Below are 25,489 nucleotides of genomic sequence, written 5' to 3'. Positions count from 1 at the left end.
TCAGCCCTGGTCATTGAAGTCATTTAGGGAGTGAACCAGTAGATGGATAATTCTCTCTCTCTTGTTCTCTCTCCTTCTCCCCTCTCCCTTTCTGTAACTATGACTTCAAATAAGTAAATAAGTAAAACTAAATAAGATAATGGCCACAAAATGCCTAATGTTGAAAACCCTCAATTAATTCTGAATTTTGTGGCAGCATGTCTTGTTTAACCATGATGAAGTTGAGCTAAACACTGAGGGGGAAAAGTTGTAAATCTCTGAAACTGATGGCACTCTATCAGCCAAACACTGGGCAGTGGTTCTGGGTATACTGCAGCATAACTGATGGCATGAGCAGTACTTAATTATCATTTGATACAAGTAGAAAACTGAATTTGATTAATGGGCACAACTAAAAATAATTGAATTTAAACAGGCCCTGGGATGGTGTCTATTTCACATACATTCCATCTGTGTACAGTGATTCTCTGATGCTCATTCCATCTGACAGTTTACATTTTGCTAATTCCATAGGACAAATTAGCTAAAGAGTCACCAAGAAGAAGTAAATGAAGAAACACTAAGAAACCAGTCATCTAAAGGAACGGGAGAGGCTGAGAGCCTCCATCTGACAGGAAAAGTCTACTCTCCTTCCTCATTCTTCATGGCAGGGGCTGACAGAACAATGTTTCATGGTTAGTGAGAGGACAGAGTTCGCAGCAGGCAGAACAAATCTATCTACTCTTACCTCCCACCACCTCTTGCTCCTCTCCCTGGGGCTATCATAGTAGAATCAGGTTATTTTTCCCAACAGCCATTGTATCAATGTTTCTGAACCTTAAAAAATAAACTTACATGCCCTTTTTATAAACATATAACATCAATCTCTGGAGACTGTGATAAACTTGAACGGATTTTACCTGTGGGGAGCAACTGGGAGCAACTCGGACTAGACTAAGTTACTGGAATTAAGACTTATTCTATGCATCTGCTTTCCCACAATATGGTGCTGAGAAGGGAAACAGCTTCTACACAGCTGCCTCCAGTTCAACCAATAAACTGTGGGGCCTGCTCCTGATTGGAGGAGAGCAGCGTACTCGGCGTGTGGGTAGCAGAGTTGGGATTGGTGGAAGAGGACTTTAAAGGAGGAGAGAGACAATATGCACCAGGAACATCTAGGAGGAACATCTAAGGGGAACATCTGAGGGAGCACCTGTGCAGCCCCCGAGAGAGCCGGCCGGCGGTGTGCCGCTCCCCTGCGGAAGTGGGGAATGTGGCAGGGGGAACCGCCCTTCCACGGAGGTGGAAGGGACGGTAGCCAACCCGGGAAGAACCAGCAGCAAACCCGGGGAGGGCCGAGCAGACGAAAGAACAGCGCAGGGTCCTGTGTCGCTCCTCCACAAAGACGGGGAGCGACATAATGGTGCCGTGACTCGGATATGAAGCCTAGGCAGGGTTTAGTGTCGTTCCTCCATGAAGAGGGGGAGCGACATTACCTTCATTACATCATCACTAACCAAAATGATTGTTTACTGAGCTCTACTTTTGTGGTTTATACTGTGGAAGTTATATATAGGTTCCCTTTGAATTGCCCAAATGTTCAATTTTAATTTTAAATAAGCCTTCTTAAAACTATATGTATTCCCACCTCGGCAAATTTCCCTTGAATCACGGAACTAAAAGCACTAAAATTTTTTTTTCCTGAGGATGTCAAGAAGTAGAATAATAATAGAAGCAAAGCATTTCCTGTGTTTCTGTCACAAAGCGCCACCAGACAGATGATGAGCTGTCAGTGGCACTAGGTACTTATACTCTATAGATAGGTAGCTAGCCAACCAGACTGCAAGGAAGTAATGGCAAATGCAAGAGTGACCACTGCCCATGTTTCATGGTCTTCAGTGGACGGGAGGCACTGTGCTGAACCCCTCACATGGACTATCAGTCAGTCCCCACAACCATCTTAGAGAGTTCTTGGGGAGGAAACTGAGGATTTGAGCCAGTAAGGATCTTTCCTGAAACCTCACAATTAGTAAAATCCCATAGCAAGGTTTCTTAGCTAGAGAAGTATTCTGCTGGAGTGTGAATAAGTACACTCACTCACTCACTCAGAGGAAAAGCAGTGCACTCAGAAACAAAGTGTGTGCTTTTTATATGCACATGTATTGACACACACACACACACCTACACACCTACCTACCTCTGACACAAAGCTTTCCCAAAGCAGTATTTGTAGAGTAACATGAAATGCAGTTTAAATCATCTCCCAAGGTAGAAGTAATGATGGTTGTGGAAATTTTCTGCAAGTAGATGGGTTTGGCAGGCTTTGGACCTGAGGCAGAGTATGAGCTGGCAGAGACAAGGTGTCCTTTTCTGAGAGGGAGAGTAACCAGGTCTAAGGCACCACAGTGGTAGGCTTGAGGAAGTTAATGAACAGGCAGCTATGCATAGCTAAGCTGGAGTGTTCAGGGGAGGGAGAACAAGTGATAGTAGTGATAGGGATGCTTGGGTGTGTTGCTAGGATAAGCATCAGGATCCACATTTGGCATTGGAAAGATTCTCATTAGAGAGTTACTGAAGGTTCCTGATGGGGGAATTTTATGATATTTATTTCTGGAAAATTATTCTAGGAGCTGTTATTAGACTGGTTGGAGTAGAAAAACTGGCAATGAGAAATACTTAGAATACCTTAATAGCCAGGGATGATAGGAGCCTAGGCTGGGAGGTAGCCTTAGAAAAAGGAACTCCTCTACCGCTTCTCCCTTCCTCTTCCACTCATTCTTCCCTCTTCCTCTGTCTTTAATGGCTAGGGTTTGATATCATGACTTGAGATCCTTACAATTTCATAATGGCCAGAATGGTCATCAGGCCATGGAGTGTGCTACCAAGTGAGCAATCACAGCTAGATGGCTGGAGCTGAGGCCTCATCTACCAAACTCAACTTTAAATCAGGGGTTGGCTGCCTGGATGCACACAGGGAAATTTTAATCTACTTGAAACTCCTCATTCAAGTTGTTCTCTCCATTTTATGGCCCTTGGTGCCCATAATGATCAAATCGACACGGTCCAAAGATCACAGAGAAAATGTCTAGTAAAACTGCAAATGCATCACCCAGAGAGCTGCAATGCCAAGCATCATTTACCGGGCGGCTTCTCAAAATCTGGGCTTCCAGATCCCAACCCTTATCTAAGGAATTAAAGGCCTTCACCCCCGGCTAGTTGGTGGCTGCAGTGCCTGTGCAGGGTCACTCACCGCAGGCATCCACTCTGGGAGGAAGCACTCTCCACATAGTGTTTCAGGGCAAGCTGGAATTCTTCCAAATCCTCTTCTATCACCGACATCTGACGCTGTACCAGCATGATGTGCTGCCAAGGAAGGGGCAAGGGTTACTGCACTGGCTGTCATGAGCCTCATTTAAGCTGACCTCTACTGCCCATCCCTTCTCTTAAACAAACAATTATCATCCATACAATGTGACCAAGGAAGGCCATGACTATTCCAAGTATAGAACTGCATAAAAGCTGTAATAAAGACAGGATTTTTTTTTGTCTTTCATAACAGAAGCTAACGAAAGTGACTTTCACAATGACGCACTTCCCTTCAATTTAAAAGCAGTGCTTCTCAATTAGATTCAGTGAGGAGGTTTTAAAATTACATTCAGATCAGAATTTCTGGGAGTGGGGCCCAGGCAGTGGTATTTTAAAATCATCCCTAAGTGTTTCTAATGTGCAGCCAGGAAGTGACCACTGCACTTGAGTCATTTACCAGACTTTTTTTTCTTAAGAGAAGTCCTACTGTCCACTGTGTAGCACCAGCCTTTCCTGGGATATTCTGTGATATTAAACACATAGTGACAGTCATTACAATCAGATTTCAAAAACTATATGCCCACTGATGCATGTCTGAAGGCCAGTCAACTATTAAGAGGTTCTGAAAACATGTTGACCACTTAGGATTGACCTCATTCAAGATGTCATAGCATTCAATGAGCCCATGTTTAATGGACTGCACTGAGTTGGATGGAAATGGCTCACTGTCACAAATCTTATTGCCCTTCCAGAAACTGTAGCTTGAAGATATGCATGAATCTCTGCTTGGGGGAATCTCATGGAATTTTAGATGTCACCATTAGTCCTTTTATTTTCTTCAAATACTGGGAGAGAGAAATTGTAGAAGTGCAAATACATATAAAGGATTGCTAGGAAAGTACAAACAAAACAATGTAAGCGTAATGCAGAAATGAAGAAAACAAGTAGCTTCTATTCAGTGAACACCAGTGCACTATACAGATTGTGTTAGGCACTCCATATGTTCAATAAATGTTCCTATTTTATACCCAGTAAATACTTGATATGTGATATATATGGGTACATCTGATGGATGAAGATAGAATTCTTCATAGGGCTTAGTAAAGAAAAAAATTTGAAAACTATGTCTAGGTAATGACATTAGTTATAGTACTGGCACCTGAAACTGACTAATTGTAAATTGATCTTAAGTCTACTAAATTTTTCAGAAAATTGTATTGCCAAAGAAAATCTTGACCCAAGTCTTAAAATCCTATGACTGTCTAAGCTTTAAAATGAAGTTTGGGCCACGAACTTAGACAAGCAGGAAGCAGGCTATGAATACTACACAGCTCCCAAAGATGGTAATTCTCTCCAGTGGGCTGTTCAAATGTCATGGTGGATAATGGATCAAGAACAATCTTTCAAAAGAACAATGGACAGGATTCCTCCCAGAATAGAAATCCAGTGTCTAATCAGAACTGCCTTCATTGAAATATACTTTCTCAGCATGAATTTGGTGTTGCAATCAACCCGTAAATGGTATGTGTTTCCCCAGTCACCCCTATTCTGAATGGCTGTTTTTGTGGCATTCATCCTGGCCCAGTTTTATCATGTGTGTGTGTGTGTTGAGGGAAGTAACTTTCCTTGATCTTCAAAAAATTTGTGGGACCATAAGGGACTACAACCTGAACTTATAGGACTGAGCATAATCCACAGATCCTAGATTTTGAGCTAGAATCAGTAACAGGAGGAAACTTGGGGTGATTTCTCTTGTGGAGATGTCTATCTGTGTGTTATATATGTGGAAACAAGGATATAAATGAATATTTGATGACAAGAAGGTGGACTCTAAGCAGAAACTCCAAGCTGCACTCCAAGCTTTTCTTTCTAGATACACGGCTAAGACTCTATCCCACCTTCCTTTGAAATTTGGTGTAACTAATTGCTGAGTTCTCAGGAAGAGAATATGAGCAGAAGTATTGGGTGGCACTGTTGTGCCAAGGCTTTTAAGAACAAAGTGAATTCCCCATATCCTCTTTCCCACTTATGTTGGTCGGATAGAGACCACGCAAGGGATGCCAGAACCACAGATGTCAGGAACCTGTGGCCTTGAGTCACTGGGATGTTTACTGGGAAAAACCCAGAATTTTATTGTCCTGGAAGCATTCTATATTTTGGGATATGTTTCCACAGTCTAGACCACTTAATAAGCTCAATACTTTTAATTAAGCTTTCTTTTATTTCTTTTCTGGACACAGGGATCAGGAATCAGTAGATGCAAGTCTCTAATTATTTCATAAGTTTTTGTGGTAAATAATTAGCCCCTTTTGTGACTCTCCCTGGCACCAAATTTTAATATTAATAACTAAGTAGAATTAAAATTAATCTGACAAAATAATAGGCATGTCATTTTCACAGAGATATATGCAGGAATTTCTTGGTCAGGCATTTGTGATAAACAATGACTCAAATGATTCTCATTGTCTTTCCTACTGAGATATGTAAATATATCCAGCTAGTTCATAATTAATCTTTTAGTCTGAAGGCAACTCTTTCATGGTCCAGTGGAATGCATGGAAAACTAGACCAGAACCATTCACCACTCCCTGAACCCATGCCCTTTGAAGTGTGATTTTTCAGCTCCCAGTTTTACAACAGAATCTACTTCCTTCCCCTGTGGCCGTCTAACTTGCTTTGGCCAACACAATGTGGCAAAACTGAGTGCATGCCAATTTAAGGTTAGGCCCCAAGAGTCCTGTGATTTTTCTACTCTGAGATTGTCATGTGAACAAGATCTGCTAGAGCAGGAGTCAGGCAACTTTTTCTATAAATGGAGATAAAAAATATTTTATGCCTTGTGTGCCACAAGATTTCTGTTGCAGCTATCCCATCTCTGCTGCTACAGTGTGAGAGCAGCTGTAAACCACATGTAAGCAGATGGGTGTGGCTATGTCACAATAAAGTTTTTGCACAAAAACAGATGGTAGGCTGTATTTTGTCAGCTTCTGTAGTGGAGAATTAAAGACCACATAGGGCATAGCTGAGGCCTTAGAGATATGAGAAAGCCAAAATCAACAAACTGACATGCAGCTGACTAACAGGCCATCCGAGACCACAGAACCAGCCTAAATTGCCAAACTACAAAGTTGTAGTAATTGCTTTAGGCCTCTAAATTTTGGAATGGTTTGTTATATAGCAATGGCTTACACTTACATTGCCATCTAGTAATAGCTACATGTAAGTTAATCTACTCTTCACTTAGAATTATTGATATGAGTATGATTTGGAAAAGTTAAACTTCTTGGTTCCTAGATTTTATTTTGCAACCCAAACAACACATACCTTTCCCCTACTTTGCTCAGACATTTACACAAAGAAATCAGTTTATGAGGCCCAGCTAATCTACTTAAGTCTGATGATTATTTTGAAAAGTGAAACTTTTTGAATCATGGGTAATTTAAAACTGATGTCCAAAGAAAACACTTTAAATTTTCTTTGTTGGCCAAGTCAAGGAAAATTGTGAGGTATGGGGCTGGGAGAGGGTAAAGGAGTCCTACTATTTTGTTTATATATCTAGTGTGTTATATGGCCTGAAACTTTACTGAAATCCTGGGTTCCAAGGTGAGAACAGTTAGTTCAGAGTATTTTTTCATGGTAGAAATATTCTTTCTAGTGCTAGATTTTTGTTTCTCTACTGTGGAAGACACAAATATTTTGTGACAATAAATCTGTGGTGGAATATTTGGAATTTCTTGGGCTGAAAAGTGACATGTATGTATGAGATAACCTGAGTTTAATTACAACAGTATTTGCTAGTGATTAATCTGCCATTGATTTCCCAAGACAAAGAAATGTTGATGTTTTTAACTCTTGGCAGACAGAAACATGCTTTAAATGCAAGTTGCTTCATGTTATCTGGATTTCCTGCATTTACATGTTCCAGGTATGCCCTCAGAGACAGCATAGGCTTTCACGTGTGCTTTCATTGAATCTCTTAACAGGTATCACAAAGCAAGACTACATTTTGATAATCTCTGACACATTAGTTGGTAATAGCCCCCCACCAAACATTTAATAATATAATGGTGTAATTGATTTACTTCAAAAATAATTTTTAGGGGTGAGCGTTTAGCTCAGTGGTTAAGATGCCACTTGGGATGCCTACACATCACATTAGCGTGCCCGGGTCCCAGTTCTGGCTCTCATTCTGATTCCAGCTTCCTGATAACATGCATCCTAGGAAGGCAGCAGGTTATGGCACAAGTACTTTGAATCTTGGAAACCCATATGAGAGATTCAGGCTGGATTCCAGGCTCCTGGCTTAGGCCTACCCTTAGTCCTGCCTGTTGCAGACATTTGGGTTGTGAACCAGCATGGAAGATCAACCTCTCTCTCTACCCCTCTCTCTCTCATTCTGTCCCTCTCTCTGCCTTTTGAGTAAAGTGAAAATAAAACATTTAAAAGTAACATGATTCATAGGTTTAATGAGTTAGAGGGACAAAATATATTAGGTTTGTTACCTATGGCATAATCTATTTTAACATATACAGAAACAATGTGAAGAAGTTACAGTTTTAAAAAACCACAAGAATGTGCACAAGCCTTTTTTAAAAATTATCCTGCCTTTTAAGCTTATTTTGAATGTAGAAAACATCTGGAAAGTAAATATTCTTCTTCCAGTAATCCTTAGGTAAAGTGTCATGCAAGGCACACAATGGCACTAGGCAAAAGGGCTTCAGGTAGATCAACAGAACTCAGGATCAGACTCAGGATGTGTGGCTCAGTTGGAGAGATTCCTTTAAAAATTATATTGACCTTTCAATGATTCACACAACTGCTGAGCACTTGACAGCTAGAAGACAATAAATTATCCTCACATTTCCAATGAGTCATAAAGACATGGTCTTGGACTTTAGATCTGGGTAGATCTCTGATGTACATTTATTCTCTATTTTATTATAGCAAGAAGGAAATGGTAAGTTCTCAGGGTTGCTGTCTTTATAACATGCTCGTTATAAATAATTTGGAACATTTTAATATTGCTGGGGAGTACCTCAGTGTAATGTTAGACTACTTCAATGTGGTAAGAAATCCATATACTTTTTAAAACTTCTATGTATTCTTTTTGGTTTTATCTTAAATAATATATCATTCTGCAAGCATTACCTGGATCCCTTAATTAGGTCGTTGTCCCTAGTTGGGCAAATCGTTTCCTATAACAATATTCATATCCCATTTTACTGAGGATCCTGGTTTCATTGCTTGTGTTCATATCCCATTTTACTGAGGATCCTGGTTTCATTGCTTGTGTTTGTGTTTCCTCCTAGTCTTTTTTTTTTTTTTTTTAAGATTTATTTATTTGAAGGAGTTACACAGAGAAAGGGAGGAAAAGAGGGAGGTAGAGAGATGGAGAGAGAAAGGCGGGGAGGAGAGGGTGATAGAGGGAGAGAGAATGAATGAATGAATGCATTCCATCCGCTGGTTCACTCCCCAAATGGCTGCAATGGCCGGAGTGGGGCTGATCTGAAGCCAGGAGCCAGGAGCTTCTTCTGGGTCTCCCACATAGGTACAGTGGCCCAAGGACTTGGCCCATTCTCTACTGCTTTCCCAGGCCATCGCAGAGTTGTGTTGGAAGTGGAACAGCCAGCACTAGAACCTGTGCCCATATGGGATACCGACACTGCAGGCAGCAGCTTTTACCTGCTATGCCACAGCATTGGCCTCTCCTAGTCTATTTTCTAGCCTTTAATATTCATCATTTTATCCCTAATCCCTCCCTCTGGGCTTGACACATAGTTAGTAATCACATTCTTTGTGAAACAAATGAATAAAAGATGCGTTGCTTTTGGTCATTTTGTTTATTCATTCCAAAAGAGGAATTGAGGTGACCTGGAAAATTCTAAAGCTCTGCTTAATTGATGTGTTCTCTTGTTAAAATGTATCTCCATTATCTTTGTCTTCACTTTCCTTTCTTCTTTCTGTTTCAAGAAGGGGATACAAATTAAAAATTGGCTTTACTTTCACTGTGTGTCCTTCAAATTTTTTCTCGTTTTATATTTTCTGAAACATTAAACTAGAATAGTGGTACTTATATCACAGAGTTTTGGGAAGGATGAGGTAGAATGGTGTATATAAAGGTATACAATACTTGAAAGATACTCAATAAGTGTTACTCTGTTACTCTGGGTTGAGGGGACAAATGGACTAGAAAAAAGAAATCACATCCTAAGCTCATTATGTAATAATTGCCCAGAAAACAAGACAGGGCAGCTGCTAGGGTTCAGTACCTTTGCTGTGTGCCTCAACAAGTCGACCAAGTAATGTGCTCTGTGTTCATGGTATAAAATCCCATGAAGGAATCATCTATTTGTTTACCACCTTGCTAGCATATAGCAACTCTCCTGTAGTGGTCATAAATTCAGCAACCACCACAGTTGGAAGTGGTACAATGTGATGATGGGTATATGACTGGTGCTGAACACTGGTACTCAGTCGTGGTAGTTAAACCTCTGTACACCTTAATTTTTTAATCTGTAAAATTTGGTTAATGATAGCATCACCTCAGATGGTACTGTGAGAATTAAGTGAGGTAGATGTGTAGATAATAAAGTGCCTGGCACATAGCCAAGGCTTAGTAACGATTAGTTTTTGAAATAACATTTTCAATTATCTTTATATACAGAAGATAGATTTAGTATATATTAAGTAAAGATTTCATCAGTTTGCACCCACACAGAAACAAAACATATTGCAAATTTTTTCTTTGCTTTCTGATGCAGAATTTGTTTTTCAAATTTCTCATGCACTGATTAATGAAAAAGGAAAACTACCTTTCCAATCAATGAATTCTAAAACTGTTTTTGGGAACTAGGATAAATCATTGAATATGCAGTTGGATACAATCATGAGAAGTAGGTATGAAACAACAGTGAAAAATGATCTGGCCACTCTGAATATAGAGTTTTTATAGGAATTGATAGTAATTCATATACTGCCACTACTGAAAAAATGAAGCTTTTAATGCAAAATATAAGTAATTTATTGGTATTTATAAAAAATAAAGCAGTTAAAACAAAATTAATTGTCTGTTCCTAAACAGCTCATTATTTTGCCCCTACATACAGTGGAAAATAGTTAAGAAATACCTTTACTGCTTTTTGACAGCTGAACCACTTTGCACAGTTGTATTTTCTTTAAAACACTTCTGTGCACTATTAGTAATGTTGTATGTGTTCATCTTTTAGAATTGGAGTTGATGCCACCTTCTCTCTGTGTAGGGCCCTAGCAAATGGAATAGTTGCCATCTCTCATACACAATCCTTAGATGATTTTTATCCCTCATGGCCAGAGGAAGAAAATAGTCTCACTTTTGGAAGTTTTTTTTTTTTTTCTTTAAGAAGAGACCATTATATCGCCTAAGCTTAGGAAAGTTATGTTCGTTTTTCTTGACTGGAGTGTAGTTTTCCCTCCACATAAAATTGAGATGATAGCAGATGCATGATCACAAGAGTAACGATTCCCATGCCCATGGGACTGCACAAAGTTGCTTTTCCTAGGATATGTATTCAGTACCTCTTTCCTCTAACCTTCCTGCCACAGGCTGTCACTTTCAAATTCTGGGTTCCTGATGAATTAACATAGACCACATCCCTGTTTTTGGAGGGATAAAAAAAGAGCGAGAAAGATAGCTTATTTCAGGGGAAAGTAAGCATATCTATAGGATTCTAATAGAAGCAACCATTATTAAACATTTTTACAGAAGCCCCAAAGATTCCTCTGAAGACCCCTTTTGTGTTATTAATTTGGATAGATGGACAGAGCCTTAACACACTAGTAGATCTCACCTTCTAACATGTATTCAATACCTTTTGAATGTGCAAATAAAAGAAAAAATCACAATGAAAGCAACCTCGAGCTTTTCAAAATAGAGTTCAGTGGCCATTAAGGGAACAGGGCATAATGTCGTCATCTAGTTACCATACTGTACAACAAAACATCAGAACTTCTCCTATCTAACTATAACTTAACACATATTAATTAACCTAATACATTTAAGGTTTCAAGAAAAATGTGATTTTCTAGTTACCCTAGATTTTAAAATCTGTTCTCCATTAAATGTAAATGCAGACATCCAACATCTAGAATCAGAATGTATTTTGTAAATATTTGCTTAAAGATAAAGTAAAATAATCAAGCATGGTATGTGTTGCTTTTCAGTTAATTTACTCACTGATTTCTTTTTGCTGCATCTTAGTCTACCTATTAGGATCATCTTTTCCATTTAGTTTGCTTTCTGATGCAGAATTTGTTCCACAAGTTGTCACCACTCTGGATGGACAGCTTTTCCTTATGGATATAAAAGTTCCCTTTTTCCTACACATGAATTTATTGAGAAATTATTTCAGACCATTGACAATGTGACTGGTTATAGGCTAAATGCTGGAAATACAACAGTGAAGACAAGTAGGTTTCAGCTCAGGTACAGACAGTATTCAACCTGGTGGAATTTATAAAATGTATTCATGATATGATTTGAATGCTGTCCTTCTTTGCCAGTTGTATTCGTTCTATTATTCAATAACTGATTTATACATGCATAACATATTCATTTTGCACCTACCATCATATGGAAGGTGCTTTCACCAAAAATATCCTGCGAAATATTAGTTTCCACAAATCACAATTTAGAAAACACTGCTTATTCATACAAAATGACATATGTCAATTTATTAGCTTTTCAAATTTTCACTGAGTAGTAATTTTTGAAAAAATCAGTCTTGATTTCAAATCTGAAATTTTGATCTAGGAAAAGGACTTACAGATTTAGTGTTTCCTTCAATAACTTCTTCTTCTAGTGGTTCAAGTTTGAGATCCTTTAGTGAGAGAAAGAAATGGTAGGGAAAACAGAAATTAGGTAATTAAAAGAAATCTCATATATTCAAATGGTAGTTTTTCATGGCTGATATTGCAACGAAAAATATCTCATTATTTGGAAGGAAGTGACATAATTCTAAGTATTTAAATATGTAACTTTTTCAATAAAGGCTCTTTGTATCCATTTATCAATTTTAAGAAATCATTCCAGATGTGTTCCATTTGTTATTGCTTTAAGTTTACTTCACAGATGCCATTAGAGAACAAAGTAGAGAAGAGAAGACATTAAAACAGTATAGCAAGGTAAAAAGAAAAGAAAAAAGTGAGAATATAAGGCTTAACAGCCTGATTTCTTTTGCTGAGAACACTGCCTCACTTCTACATTTCTTGGAAATTCCTTATAGACACGAGTTAATTGCTATGATACATTTACACAATAACATTAATTTTGCTTTCTTAAAAAGAAAATGAATTAAAAAGTAAATGAAAATCCTGTTGATAGCCACTAAAAATGAAGGACTCCTGCAAAGCTTTGGGAGTATTCCATAATGACCAGAAGGTAATGTCTCCAGTGAAACGAGGTGTGTAATCACCAAGAGCTTCATTCTCTTGATATATATATATATATATATATATATATATATATATCCTACCATTTATTCTAAGTGAGGCTTAAACACAACAATTCCTTTGAGAAGATAAGAAATAAATTGAAAGTTATAGAAACCTAGACTCTGAAATAACATAAGCCTGTTAATAAAAGAGCCATGCAGCTCTAAGCTGTGCTGTGCTGCTGTCTCGCGGTGGCACTTTAGGCAAGCTATCTAACTTCTTCAGGAGTCACTTTTACTATCTACTTTAAATTCTCTATCACTAGGTTTTCATGGAGCTGGATTCTTTTCATCTTTCACATCTCAACTCAAATACAACCTCCTTAGACACACCTTCCTATACCACTCACTTGAGTATTCAGCTCCTCCATCTCTATCATATTGCCCTACTCTTTCTTCATATCTCATTTCACAGATTTGTTTACTTGGAGACCAAGGATCTTAACATGTTTAGGTTACTGCTATACTGCCACTGCTAGAATAGGGACTGGCCCATAATAGATACTCAACAAATATTCAATAAATGGATGGTGAATGAATGTCCCGACCTTTATCACAGCATTTCCATGAACATAAAATTACATAAAGAATATAGCTGTGAACTGAAAATTAGGAAGTATTCTAAGTAATCTCCCTGACTGCTATTTCCCTGATGCCAACTCAGGTATACTCTTCAAGTCTACCTTCTCTAAGGTTAAAAAAATTTACAAATTGTATAAATGTGATAACCTTAATTACCCCCCTTCAATTGAGGATGTCCTGTGGTCTGTTGATATGCTAAGGACCTAATGAAGAAAGAAGCAATCTTATTATTGTCCTTGTTGTTATTTAGCATTAAATGTGACCTCTGCACTGTTCAAATAAAATATAAAATGTAGTCTCAGTATATCCCCATAAACACTCCTAGAGACTAGAATGGACAGAAGGAGTATCTGGAGAAACTTGCACAAATTTCAAATGTTATTCCTCCACTTCCACCCCCATTAATGGAATTGTGGTTGGTTTATAGTGCAAGAAGGAGTCATCATAAATACTTAATGGAGAGAAAAGATAACATATGTTCCTCTGTAGGTACACTTCGTTTTAACGCAGAGATCAAACCTACTGCTAACAACTGCAGGAGACATAGTCAGCAGTGAAATGACATGCAGTTAGCCACTGTTTGGCAATTGGGTAGTTTTTCTCTAAAAATCGATTTCAGCACAGTACAGAATAAGTTGTAAAAAGAAAACTGTATTTGCTCTGCCTCTGTATTCGTTAAGACAGCTCATGCTGAGAGCCACACAGCAGGAACTACTTGCTGAAAACCATCACATTGTACTTTCAGCAAACCTCTTAGACACTGTGCTCAATACGAAACCTTTTCATAGGCAGGGAGGGAGAAAAAAGTCTAGGAAAGAAAGTGACATGACAATACTTTGATTTAAAGTTGAAAAAACAGTGTTACATAAGTTTGAGCCATTCCTTTAAAAATAACTGTACAGACCTATATCCTTAATGAACATAGATGCAAAGATTTTCAACAAAATGGTAGCAAATCAAATCCAAAACCACATCAAAATGATCATACATCAGGATCAAGTGGTATTTATCCCAGAAATGCTAAAGTGGTTCAACATTTGTACATCAAAAAACATCATAAAGTCACATCAATAGAATGAAGAACAAAAAGCATTTGATGAGATTCAACACCCTTCATGACAAAAACCCTCCACAAATTAGGTACAGAAGGAATATTCCTCAAAATTATAAAGGCTATAGAGTCAAAGACCAACAGCCAATATCATACTGAATGGGAAAAAGATGAAAGAATTTCCTTTCAGATCTGGAATAGGACAAGGATGCCTACTTTTACAATTATTATTCAATCTAGTACTGGAAGTTTTAGCAAGAGTAACTAGGGAGAAAGAATAAAAGGCATCACAAGTAGAAAAGAGGAAGTCAACTTATCTATGTTTGCAGATGACATGATGTGGTACACAGAAAAACCTAAACATTCCACCAAAAAGCTGGTAGAATTGATAATCCAATTCAGTGAAGTTGCATGTTACAAAATAAACATAAAAAACAAAACCTCAGTAGCTTTTCTTATGCTAAAGATGAGCTCACAAGAAGAGAAATCAAGAAAGAAATCCCAATTACAACAGCCACAAAACCCCCAAATATTTAGGAATAAATTTAACCAAAGAACTGAAAGATCTCTACAATAAAAATTACCAAACACTGATGAAAGAAATCATCAAGGACACAAAAAATTTGGAAAGCTATTCCTTGATCATAGATTGGATCAATATCATTAAAACGTCTACTACCTAAAACAGTTTATATATTCAAAGCAATCCCTATCAAAATACCAGGGGCATTCTTTACAGAATTAGAAAACACAATCCTGAAATTCATATAGAATCACAAAAGACTCTGAATAGCCAAAGTAATCCTGAGCAAGAAAAACCAGCTGCAGGCATCATAATACCTGATTTCAAAGCATACTACAAAGCTATAGTAATTAAAGCAGCTTGATACTGGCATAAAAACTGATACAGATGGAACAGAATAGAGAGCCCAGAAATTAATCCATGTACTGACATCCAATTGATTTCTGACAAAAGTGCTCAGATTATATAGTGGACTAGAGATAATCTTTTCAATAATGGTACTGGCAAAACTGGATGTATATATTTTGAAGAATAAAATTAGATCTAGACCTCTCACCATGTATAAATTTCAATTCAGGACGGATCAAAGACCTAAATTTGCAACCTGAAACTATGAAGTTTCTGGAGAAAATGTAGGGGAAACACTCCAAGACATTGCTATAGGGGATGACTTCTTGAAGAAGGCCCTCAATGCACAGAAAACAAAAGCAAAACTAAACAAATGGGACTAATCAAACCCAGAATCTTTTGCACAGTACAGGAAATAATCAGTCAAGTGAGGAGACATCCAACAGAATGGGAAAAAAATAAAATATATCAGCAACTTAAACTCAAAAACTAAAAAATAACTAATTCAGTTGAGAAATGGGCAAAGGACTTCAATAGACAGTTCTGAAAAGGAGAAATACAAATAGCCAACAAATACATGAAAAAAATGCTCAACATCATTAGTCATCAGGGAAATGCAAATCAAATGCCATATCACCTCACCCCTTCAGAATGGCTAAAATCCAAAACACAGAGAGTAACAAATTTTGGCAAGGATGTGGGCAAAGAGGAACTCTTATACAGTATTAGTGGAAATGTAAATTAGTGCAGCCACTGTGGAAAACGGTGTGGAGCTTTCTTAAAAACTAGAAACAGACTTGCCATGTGATCCAGCAATCTCATTTCTGGGTATATACACAAAAGATACGAACACATTTTATCAAAGAGATACCGGCACCACCATGTTTATAGCAACATGGTCCACAATAGCCAAAATTTGGAACCAATCAAGGTGTCCCTCATCAGATGAACACATAAAGAAACTGTTGTATATATACATATTGGAGTATTAATCAGTTATTTAAAAAAGAATGAAATTCTACCATTTGCCACAAAATGGATGCTCCTGTAAGTCATTATGTTGAGTGAAATAAGCTGTACCCAGAAAGACAAATAACTTATGTTCTCCCTTATGTGTGGGAGTTAAAATTTAAAAAACAAACAAAAAAGAAGGAAAAATATATCTGTCTGTATCAGTGTTGATGCAAATATAGTTTTGTAAAATTTTGTTTCATAACTTTGTCCAAACAAGTGTTGGGGCCGGTACTGTGGCGTAGCAGGTAAAGCTGCCACCTGCAGTGCTGGCATCCCATATGGACACCCGTTTGAGTCCTGGCTGCTCCACTTCTGAACCAGCTCTCTGTTATGGCCTGGAAAAGCAGTGGAGGATGGGCCAAGTCCTTGGGCCCCTGCACCCATGTAGGAGACCTGGAAGAAGCTCCTGGCTCCTGACTTCAGATTGACACAGCTGGCTGCTGTGGCCAAATGGGGAGTGAACCAGCAGATGGAAGACCTCTCTCTCTTCCTCTGCCTCTCCTTCTCTGTGTGTTAACTCTGACTTGCAAATAAATAAATAAATCCTTAAAAAAAAAAAGTCCAAGTTGGGCGTGGTAGATCTCAATGTCCAGGTGTTAGACTCCATGTGTTCCATGCCACTGCATGAACCTTACAAATGATCTGTGCAGTCCTCACTTTGAGCACAGTTCCCACTGCAATGAGACGCTCTAGGCAACCAAGGAGCTCCAAGTGTGTGGAGCCACAACCACTGATTGCCCAGAGACCCAGCTACACCCTGTACCTTCTCCTGTAACCACAGAGTCCCCACAGTGCCTCTCTGTGTAACTCTTTCAAATAAATAAATAAATCTTTTAAAAAGATTTAAATCTTTAAAATTGTTTTTTAATTTTAAAATTTATTTAAATCATTTATTTATTTATTTATTTTTTATTTTTTGACAGGCAGAGTGGACAGTGAGAGAGAGAGACAGAGAGAAAGGTCTTCCTTTGCCGTTGGTTCACCCTCCAATGGCTGCCGCGGCCGGCGCGCTGCGGCCGGCGCACCGTGCTGATCCGATGGCAGGAGCCAGGAGCCAGGTGCTTTTCCTGGTCTCCCATGGGGTGCAGGGCCCAAGCACGTGGGCCATCCTCCACTGCACTCCCTGGCCACAGCAGAGAGCTGGCCTGGAAGAGGGGCAACCGGGACAGAATCCAGCACCCCAACCGGGACTAGAACCCGGTGTGCCTGCGCCGCTAGGCGGAGGATTAGCCTAGTGAGCCGCGGCACCGGCTATTTAAATCTTTTAAAAAGATTTATTTATTTGAAAGTTAGAGTTACAGAGAGAGAGAGAAGGAAAGGCAGAGAGAGAGGGGTCTTCCATCTACTGGTTCACTCCCAAAATGGCTGCAACGACCAGAGCTTGACTGATCTGAAGCCAGGAGCTTCTTCTGGGCCTCCATGTGGGTGCAGGGGCCCAAGGACTTGGGCCATCTTCTACTGCTTTCTCAGGCCATAGCAGAGAGCTACACCACAGCACAACCCCTAAATAAATAAATCTTAAAAAAAAAAAAAAACCAAGTGTTACGAATATACTACTATAGTTTTAACAATCTGTGACAACTTTAAAATTACTACATATGGATGAAATGGTTATTTTCCATTCAATTATTTTTTATAGCCCTGTCTATATTCCCACCAAACTAAGGTCTTTTCACTTTTTATTGTTAAACTTATTTGGTGAAGTATTAAGTCTTTTTACTGTAATGTAAATTTAAAATATTATCTCAAAAACTAAAAAAAAAAAAAGAATAAAGGGAAAAAGGAAGATGTTGAAAGGGAGGGAGGGAGGAAGCAAATATCATTATGCTCTTAGAATTCTATCTAGGGGCTGGCACTGTGGCGTAGCAGCTAAAAGCCACCTCCTTCAGTGCTGGTATCCCATATGGGCACTGGTTCGAGACTTGGCTGCTCCACTTCTGATCCAGCTCTCTGCTGTGGCCTGGAAAAGCATTAGAAAAGGGCCCAAATCCTTGGGTCCCTGCACCCACGTGGAGGACCCAGAGGAGGCTTCTGGCTTCGGATAAGTACAGCTCTGGCCACTGTGGTCAATTGGGGAGTGAACCAGCAGATGGAAGACCCTCCCCCACCTTGCCTCTCCTTTATGTAACTCTTTCAAGTAAATAAATAAATAAATCTTAAAAAAAGAATTGTATCTACGAATCACTGACTTTGTTAACTAAAAATTAAAGAAAAATTATAAAAAACTGTATGAATTTCAGACACCAAGTAAAGGTAGTTTTATTGAGAACTTCAAAATTACTTTGAGAGGTATTTTGTGTTTTTTTAAATGATTCCAAACTTATTTAACATCTGAATCCTTATGTTTTAATGAATGGAGTTTTCTAAAAGGGGTCTTCTATTTCCAAGTCTTCCATAATTGAATAACTCTCATAACCACGGTTTTTCATATGTATTGTTTTAGTCTCAGCTACTAATCAATCGCTGGAATCAAGGAGTTATTTGCTCCAGGAAGTGGTGTCACTTTAACAAAGGAAGGCAGCATGGCACAGGTGCTGGGACTCTCTAAGGCGGCTTCTGCTCGAGTTAACCCTTACAGATTCTCCTGTTCTAAAATCTCACCAGTCCTAAGGACTCATTTGTATTTCTGAGATGGCTGTTAAGACCTTAACTAGTGAGTCTGACTTCTCTTATGCTAATCTGATTAACTGTCCTATTGCACCTTGAAATTAAAACATCTTAAAAAGAAAAAAAAAAAACAGTTCACTCTCTCACTTCATCTAATATTTCTCACTTGTCTCTCTTTGCTATTAATAGTATAATTATCTCAGACACATGAGCTCAAATCTTATCTGAGACCCTCACATGTCTCTTCTTTAACCCACAGCATGCATTCAATGACGCTGTTAATTTCAAATCTACTATTTTATTTTCACTCTCTTAGTTTGGACCTATCTTCTGCCACACCTAATCCTAGTGGGTTCAATTAGACAAACCTGTTCTTTAATATCATTATTTGAGCTGGCTTTTGTGGCTGAGCCTAGTTTTTTTTTTTCATGCTTTAATCAATTTTGTATTTGTTTTAATCCACTTTGCATATTGCTGTTCAGTTTTCCGTTTGCAGGATACTTTTCTTTTGTCATTTACCTGTTGGAAAGTAGTAAATGCCTCTTGTCTCCAAAACCAAGTCCAAATCTCAGTCTGGTGTTTAAGGCTGTCTGTGATCTGTCCATACAATCTTACTTGTCACTGCTTCCCTAAATGAAAGTCTTGACCAGACTGCAGGTGTCACACCTTACCTTAATGCCTCTCTAGCTGTACTCTATGTTCCAGTTTCACTTCTGCATAACAAATATTTGTTCATTATTTGTTAGTTGATCAGTCGATTTCCTTTTCAATGAATTATCTCTTCTCTTTCAGTATAGTATTTTGGGATTGTTAATCAATGTCTCTCCCTTCTCATACAAGAGGATAGAATGTGACCCTAATGAGATCAGCCAGACACTACCACCTGGGAAATGGAATCTTGAGCAGAAGGTGGGCAAAGGGGAAATGGTTGGAGCTCAGGTACCACTGGAGGTAGCCTCAGAGGCACTGAATATTTCTTGCTTCCTGGATCTCTGGAGTTGCCTGTTCTCTTGGCTTCTTGAATTTAGGTCTCTAGACTGTTTGCTGATCCTGCAAACCCTCCCATAGCTCTTCAGAAAATACTCATTTTGATTAGAGGGTGATTTATGTTGCTTGTGATCAAATTCCAAATTGAGTTTTCATTTATAAGAAGCAGCATAAACTCTTTCTGCACATAAGGTACTTCCCAAACAACCCGGCCCACAGTGGGCGAGTATCTATAGATTTAGTGTCTGCTCTGTTGTCTTGGAATGTCTCAGCAGTGAGTATGTTCTGAGTATTAACTACAAATCCAGTTCTCTACAAACATACTTTTTTTTGAAAAAGTAATCTGTTAAATCAGTGTCTTTCCTTTTTAAGAATATAGCTTATTTTTACAAGACTAAGGGTTTCTCAAAGTGAGTGACTGTCACAAACATAAACATGCACAGAAAAGCACATCATACTGATTGACAAAGGCTGTGACTACCAGCAAAGATGTTTTAGCTGAACAGACTATAACTACAATATCAGAAGTCCTTAGGATAACTGAATTAACCAATAAAAATACAGTAACTAGGAACACATGAAATAGAGTTTTAAAGAACTCTATCATATCCTAAATTACTAGATCACTGAATAGTGTTAATGCCAAACTGATCAGTTTTTATGCTAATTTCTAGAAGTTGAGTAGGAAATGAGTATGAAATCTCATCTTTCAGTACATAGCACAACCATTTTCCTGAATTCACTTGAAAGTTTCCCAAGACTTCAATCAGGTTGTCCCTAAGAGCTGCCACTTGTGTTGTTCTAGAAGATTGACACCTATGACACTTGATAACTTAAGAACCAGGCCAGCAGTAGATTCTTAAGATTCTCAACCCTACGGGGCTGGGGCTGTAGCTGTGGAGTAGTGGTAAAGCTGCCACCTGCAGTGCTGGCATCTCATATGGTCGCTGGTTTGAGACCCGGCTCCTACACTTCTGATCCAGCTCTCTGCTATGGCCTAGAAAAGCAGTAGAAGACAGCCCAATTCCTTAGGCCCCTGCACCTGCGTGGGAGACCCAGAAGAAACTCCTGGCTCTGGTTTCAGATCGGCACAGTTCCGGCCATTGGGGCCAATTGGGGAATGAACCAGCAGATGAAAGACCTCTCTCTCTCTCTGCCTCTCCTTCTCTCTCTGTGTAACTCTGACTTTCAAATAAGTAAATCTTTAAAAAAATTCTCAACTATACATCCAATTTTTAAAACAAGTTATTTATTCATTCATGCCTACATAAAAAATTAGAAATAAATAAGCTATCAATGCATCTCAAGAAACAAATTAAACCCAAAATTAGTATGAGAAAATAAATAAAATTAGAGAATAAATAAGATTGAAACAAAAAAACCTAAAGATCAGTGAAATGAAGAGCTGTCTTCTGAAAAAAAAAAAAAAACAAAATTGATACACTACTGGCCCAACTAACCAAAAAAATACATAAATAAAAAAGGAGAAGACCCAAATCAAAACTACAGATGAAAAGAGAAATATAACAGATACCACAGAAATAAAATGAATCATCAGGAATTACCACAAAGAGCTTTCTGCCAACAAACTGGGAAACCTAGAAATAATGGAAAGATTCCTAGACAGATAAAATCTACCAAAATTGAGTCATGAAGGCATATAAAACCTAAACAGACCAATACCAAGACTGAAATGGAATCAGTAAGAAAACCCTCCCAATAAAGAAAATCTTGGGACTGGATGTCTTCACTGCTGAATTCTACCAGATATTTAAAGAAGAACTAATTCAAATTCTTCTCAAGTTATTCCAAACAATTGAAAGTGTAGGATCTTCCCATACTCCTTCTATGAAGCCTGAATCACCTTAATTCCTAAGTCAGAAAAAGATATAACAGAGCAAGAAAACTATAGAGAAATATCCCTGAAGATCATAGATGCAGAAATCCTCAACAAAAATATTAGCTAATTGAATCCCACAACACATCAGAAAGATCATTCACCAGGACCAAGTGGGATTACCCCTGGTACATAGGGATGGTTCAACAATCACAAATCAATGTGATAGATCACGTTAACAAACTGAAGAACAAAAACCATATGGTTATCTCAATAGATGCAGAGAAAGCATTTGATAAAATAAAACATCCTTTCATGATAAAAACCTTAGCAAATTGGGCATAGAAAGAACGTTCCTCAACATAACCAGGGCAAATTATGACAAACCCATGGTCAGCATGCTATTGAATGGGAAAAAACTGGAAGCATTCCCACTAAGACCCAGAACCAAAGATGCCCACTCTCAACATTGTTATTTAATATAGTCCTGGTAGTTTTAACCAGAACCATTAGGGAAGAAAATGAGGGGCCGGCACTGCAGCAGAGCGGGTTAATGCCCTGGCCTGAAGTGCTGGCATCCCATATGGATGCTGGTTTGAGACCCGGATGCTCCACTTCTGATCCAGCTCTCTGCTATAGCCTGGAAAAGCAGTAGAAGATGGTCCAAGAACTTGGGCCCCTGCACCTGCGTGGGAGACTCGGAAGAAGCTCCTGGCTCCTGACTTTAGATCTGCACGGCTCAGGCCGTTGTGGCCATCTGAGGAGTAAACCATTGGATGGAAGACTCTCTCTCTCTCTGCTTCTCCTCTCTGTGTATTTCTGACTTTCAAGTAAATAAATTAATCTTTTAAAAAAGAAAATGAAATCAAAGTGATACAAAAGGTAAAGGAGGAAATCAAACTATCCTTATTTGTAAAGTACATGATTCTATATATAAGTGATCTAAAAGCCTCCACTGAGTGACTACTGGAACTCATAAAAGAATCTGGTTAAGTGGCAGGATAATGAAATCAGCACAGAAAAATCAGTAGCCTTTGTATAGACAGACAATACCATGGCTGAGAAAGAACTTTTAAGATCAGTCCCATTCACAATAGCTCCAAAAAGAATTAAGTACCTTGGAATAAATTTAACCAAGGATGTCAAAGATCTCTATGAAGAAAATTTTAAAAAACCCTAAAGAAAGAAATAGAAGATGACATTTTAAAAAATGGAAAAATATTCCATGATCGTGGATTGGAAGAATCAACATCATCAAAATGTCCATCCTATCAAAAGCAATTTATAGATTCAACACTATCCCACTCAAAATACCAATGACATTCTTTGCAGATCTAGAAAAAATAATGGCAAAATTCATATGCAAACACAAGAGACCCGAATAGCTAAAGCATTCTTATACTAACAAAGCTGGAGGCATCACAATATCTGATTTCAAGACATAGTACAGGGCAGTTATCATCAAAACAGCTTGGTTATGGCAGAAAAAGAGACTTGTAGAACAATGGAACAGAATAGAAAGTCCAGAAATCAATACATGCATCTACAACCAACTTATCTTTGATGAAAGAGCTAAAATGAATCCTTGGAGCATGGACAGTCTCTTTATCAAATAGTACTTGGGGGGCCGGCGCTGTGGCACAGAGGGTTAAAGCCCTGGCCTGAAGCACCAGCATCCCATATGGGCGTCGGTTCTAGTCCGGCTGCTCCTCTTCTGATCCAGCTCTCTGCTATGGCCTGGGAAAGCAGTAGAAGATGGCCCAAGTCCTTGGGTCCCTGCACCCATGTGTGAGACCTGGAAGAAGCTCTTGGCTCCTGGCTTTGGATCTGCGCAGCTCTGACCATTGTGGCCATCTGGGGAGTGAACCAGCGGATGGAAGACCTCTCTGTCTCTACCTCTCTCTGTAACTCTGTCTTTTAAATAAATAAATCTTTAAAAAAATAGTATTTGGGATTCTGGATATCCACATGCAGAAGTATGAAACTAGACCCATACCTTACATCTAACACAAAAATCCACTCAAAATGGATCAAGGACCTAAATCTTTGACGCTATACCATCAAATTGGAGAACCTTGGGAAACTGCAAGACACTGGCAAAGGCAAAGACATCTTGGAAAAGACCTCAGAAGCACAGGCAATCAAAGCAAAAATTGAGAAATGGGATTACATAAAATTGAGAAGCTTCTGCACTGCAAAACAAACATTCAGCAAAGAGGCAACGAACAGAACAAGAGAAAATATTTGCCAACAACGCAACTCATAAAGGGTTAACATCCAGAATCTATAAAGAGCTCAAGAAATTGAACTACAGCAAAACAAACAATGCAGTTAAGAAATGGGCAAAGGATTTGAACAGGTATTTTTCAAGAGAGAAAATTTAAAAGGCCAACAGATACTTGAGAAAATGCTCAGGATCACTAGCTATCAGGGAAATGTAAATCAGAATCACGAAGAGATTTCACCTCACTCCAGTTAGAATGGATGTCATACAGAAGTCAATCAATGACAAAAGCTGGCGAGCATGTGGAGAAAAAGGTACCCTGGTCCACAGTTGGTGGGAATGTAAACTCATGCAGCCACTGTGGAAGACAGTTGGAGATACCTCTGAAACCTGAATATAGACCTACGATATGATCCAGCCATCCCACTGCTGGGAATTTACCCAAATCAAAACAAATCAGCATCTGAAAGTGTTATTTGTACCCATTTATTCATTGCAGCACAATTCACAATAGTTAAGATATCAAATCAACCCAGATTTCCATCAACTGAAGACTGCATAAAGAAATTATGGTATATATACACTATGGAGTACTACTCAGCCATAAAAAATTGAAATCCTGCCTTTTGCAATAAGATGAACACAATTGAAAACCATTATAGTTACATAAGCCAGTCCCCAAAAGACAGATATTGTATGTTTTTCCTGATCTAGGGTAACTAATAGAGTACGTCAAATGTAATATATTGGTGTGAAATAGACATTTTGAGATTCGATGATTGTTTACAGCCCTTGTGTCTTCCTTTGAGGCACAGTTCTTTTTGTCTTTCTTTCTTCATACTATTTGTTGAACTCTTTTGCTTAGTGTAGGGTTAACTATAAAATCATTAAGTAAGCTGGAAATAGATCTTTGTAAAAATTAAGAATGGGAATGTGAGAAGGAGGAGGAGGTAGGTTGGAATGTAGGTGGTATGTGTCACTGTGTTCCTAAAGCTGTATACATAAAATACCTAAAATGTGTATAACTTAATAAAGAAAAACAAAAAAGAACAAAAGTTAGTTCAAGCACAAAATATTAATGAAACAATTTTAAAAAAGAAAAATATTAGCCAGGTTGTGAAAAAAGGGAGACTCTAATACACTGTTGGGGGAATGAAAATTTGTATATTCATTATGGACAACATTATGGAGATTCCTAAAAAGCTAAAATATATCTACCACATGACTCAATTATCCAACTTCTGGGAATATATCCAATGGAAATGAAGTCAGCATATAAAAAATATACCTGTATGCACTTCCCTGTTTGTTGCAGCATTGTTAATAATGGCAAAGATGTTCAATCAATGGATTAACAAATAAATAAAACATTGTATAAATGCACAATGGAATATTGCTCAGCCATGGAAAGAGGAAATTCTGACAGAATGGATTGAAGTGGAACTCACTATGCCAGATGCAAAAACACAAAGACCACGTTTTCCTATATATTTATGCAGCTATTCAAATATGCATACACATATTTTCACAGTATAAGTGTGGATACAGTATTTGGTATATAGAT

General features: G+C 38.3%; 1 protein-coding gene across 1 annotated transcript in view; it reads right to left on the bottom strand.

Annotated features, from left to right (window-relative positions):
* The window catches only part of NECAB1 (N-terminal EF-hand calcium binding protein 1), a 228,087-nt gene that overhangs the window by 17,187 nt on the left and 185,411 nt on the right, over positions 1-25,489 (bottom strand). Inside the window, exons 9-10 of the mRNA XM_002710683.5 lie at positions 12,087-12,140; positions 3,230-3,342 (exon numbers count right to left, since the gene is read on the bottom strand). Coding sequence (XP_002710729.2) covers positions 3,230-3,342; positions 12,087-12,140 — 167 coding nt within the window. The remainder of the gene's footprint in view (positions 1-3,229; positions 3,343-12,086; positions 12,141-25,489) is intronic.

This window comes from Oryctolagus cuniculus, chromosome 6 (assembly GCF_964237555.1).
Source record: "Oryctolagus cuniculus chromosome 6, mOryCun1.1, whole genome shotgun sequence".
Classification (NCBI taxonomy): domain Eukaryota; kingdom Metazoa; phylum Chordata; class Mammalia; order Lagomorpha; family Leporidae; genus Oryctolagus; species Oryctolagus cuniculus.
Note: the sequence above shows the minus strand (reverse complement) of the source record. Positions and strands in the feature narration are given on the sequence as shown.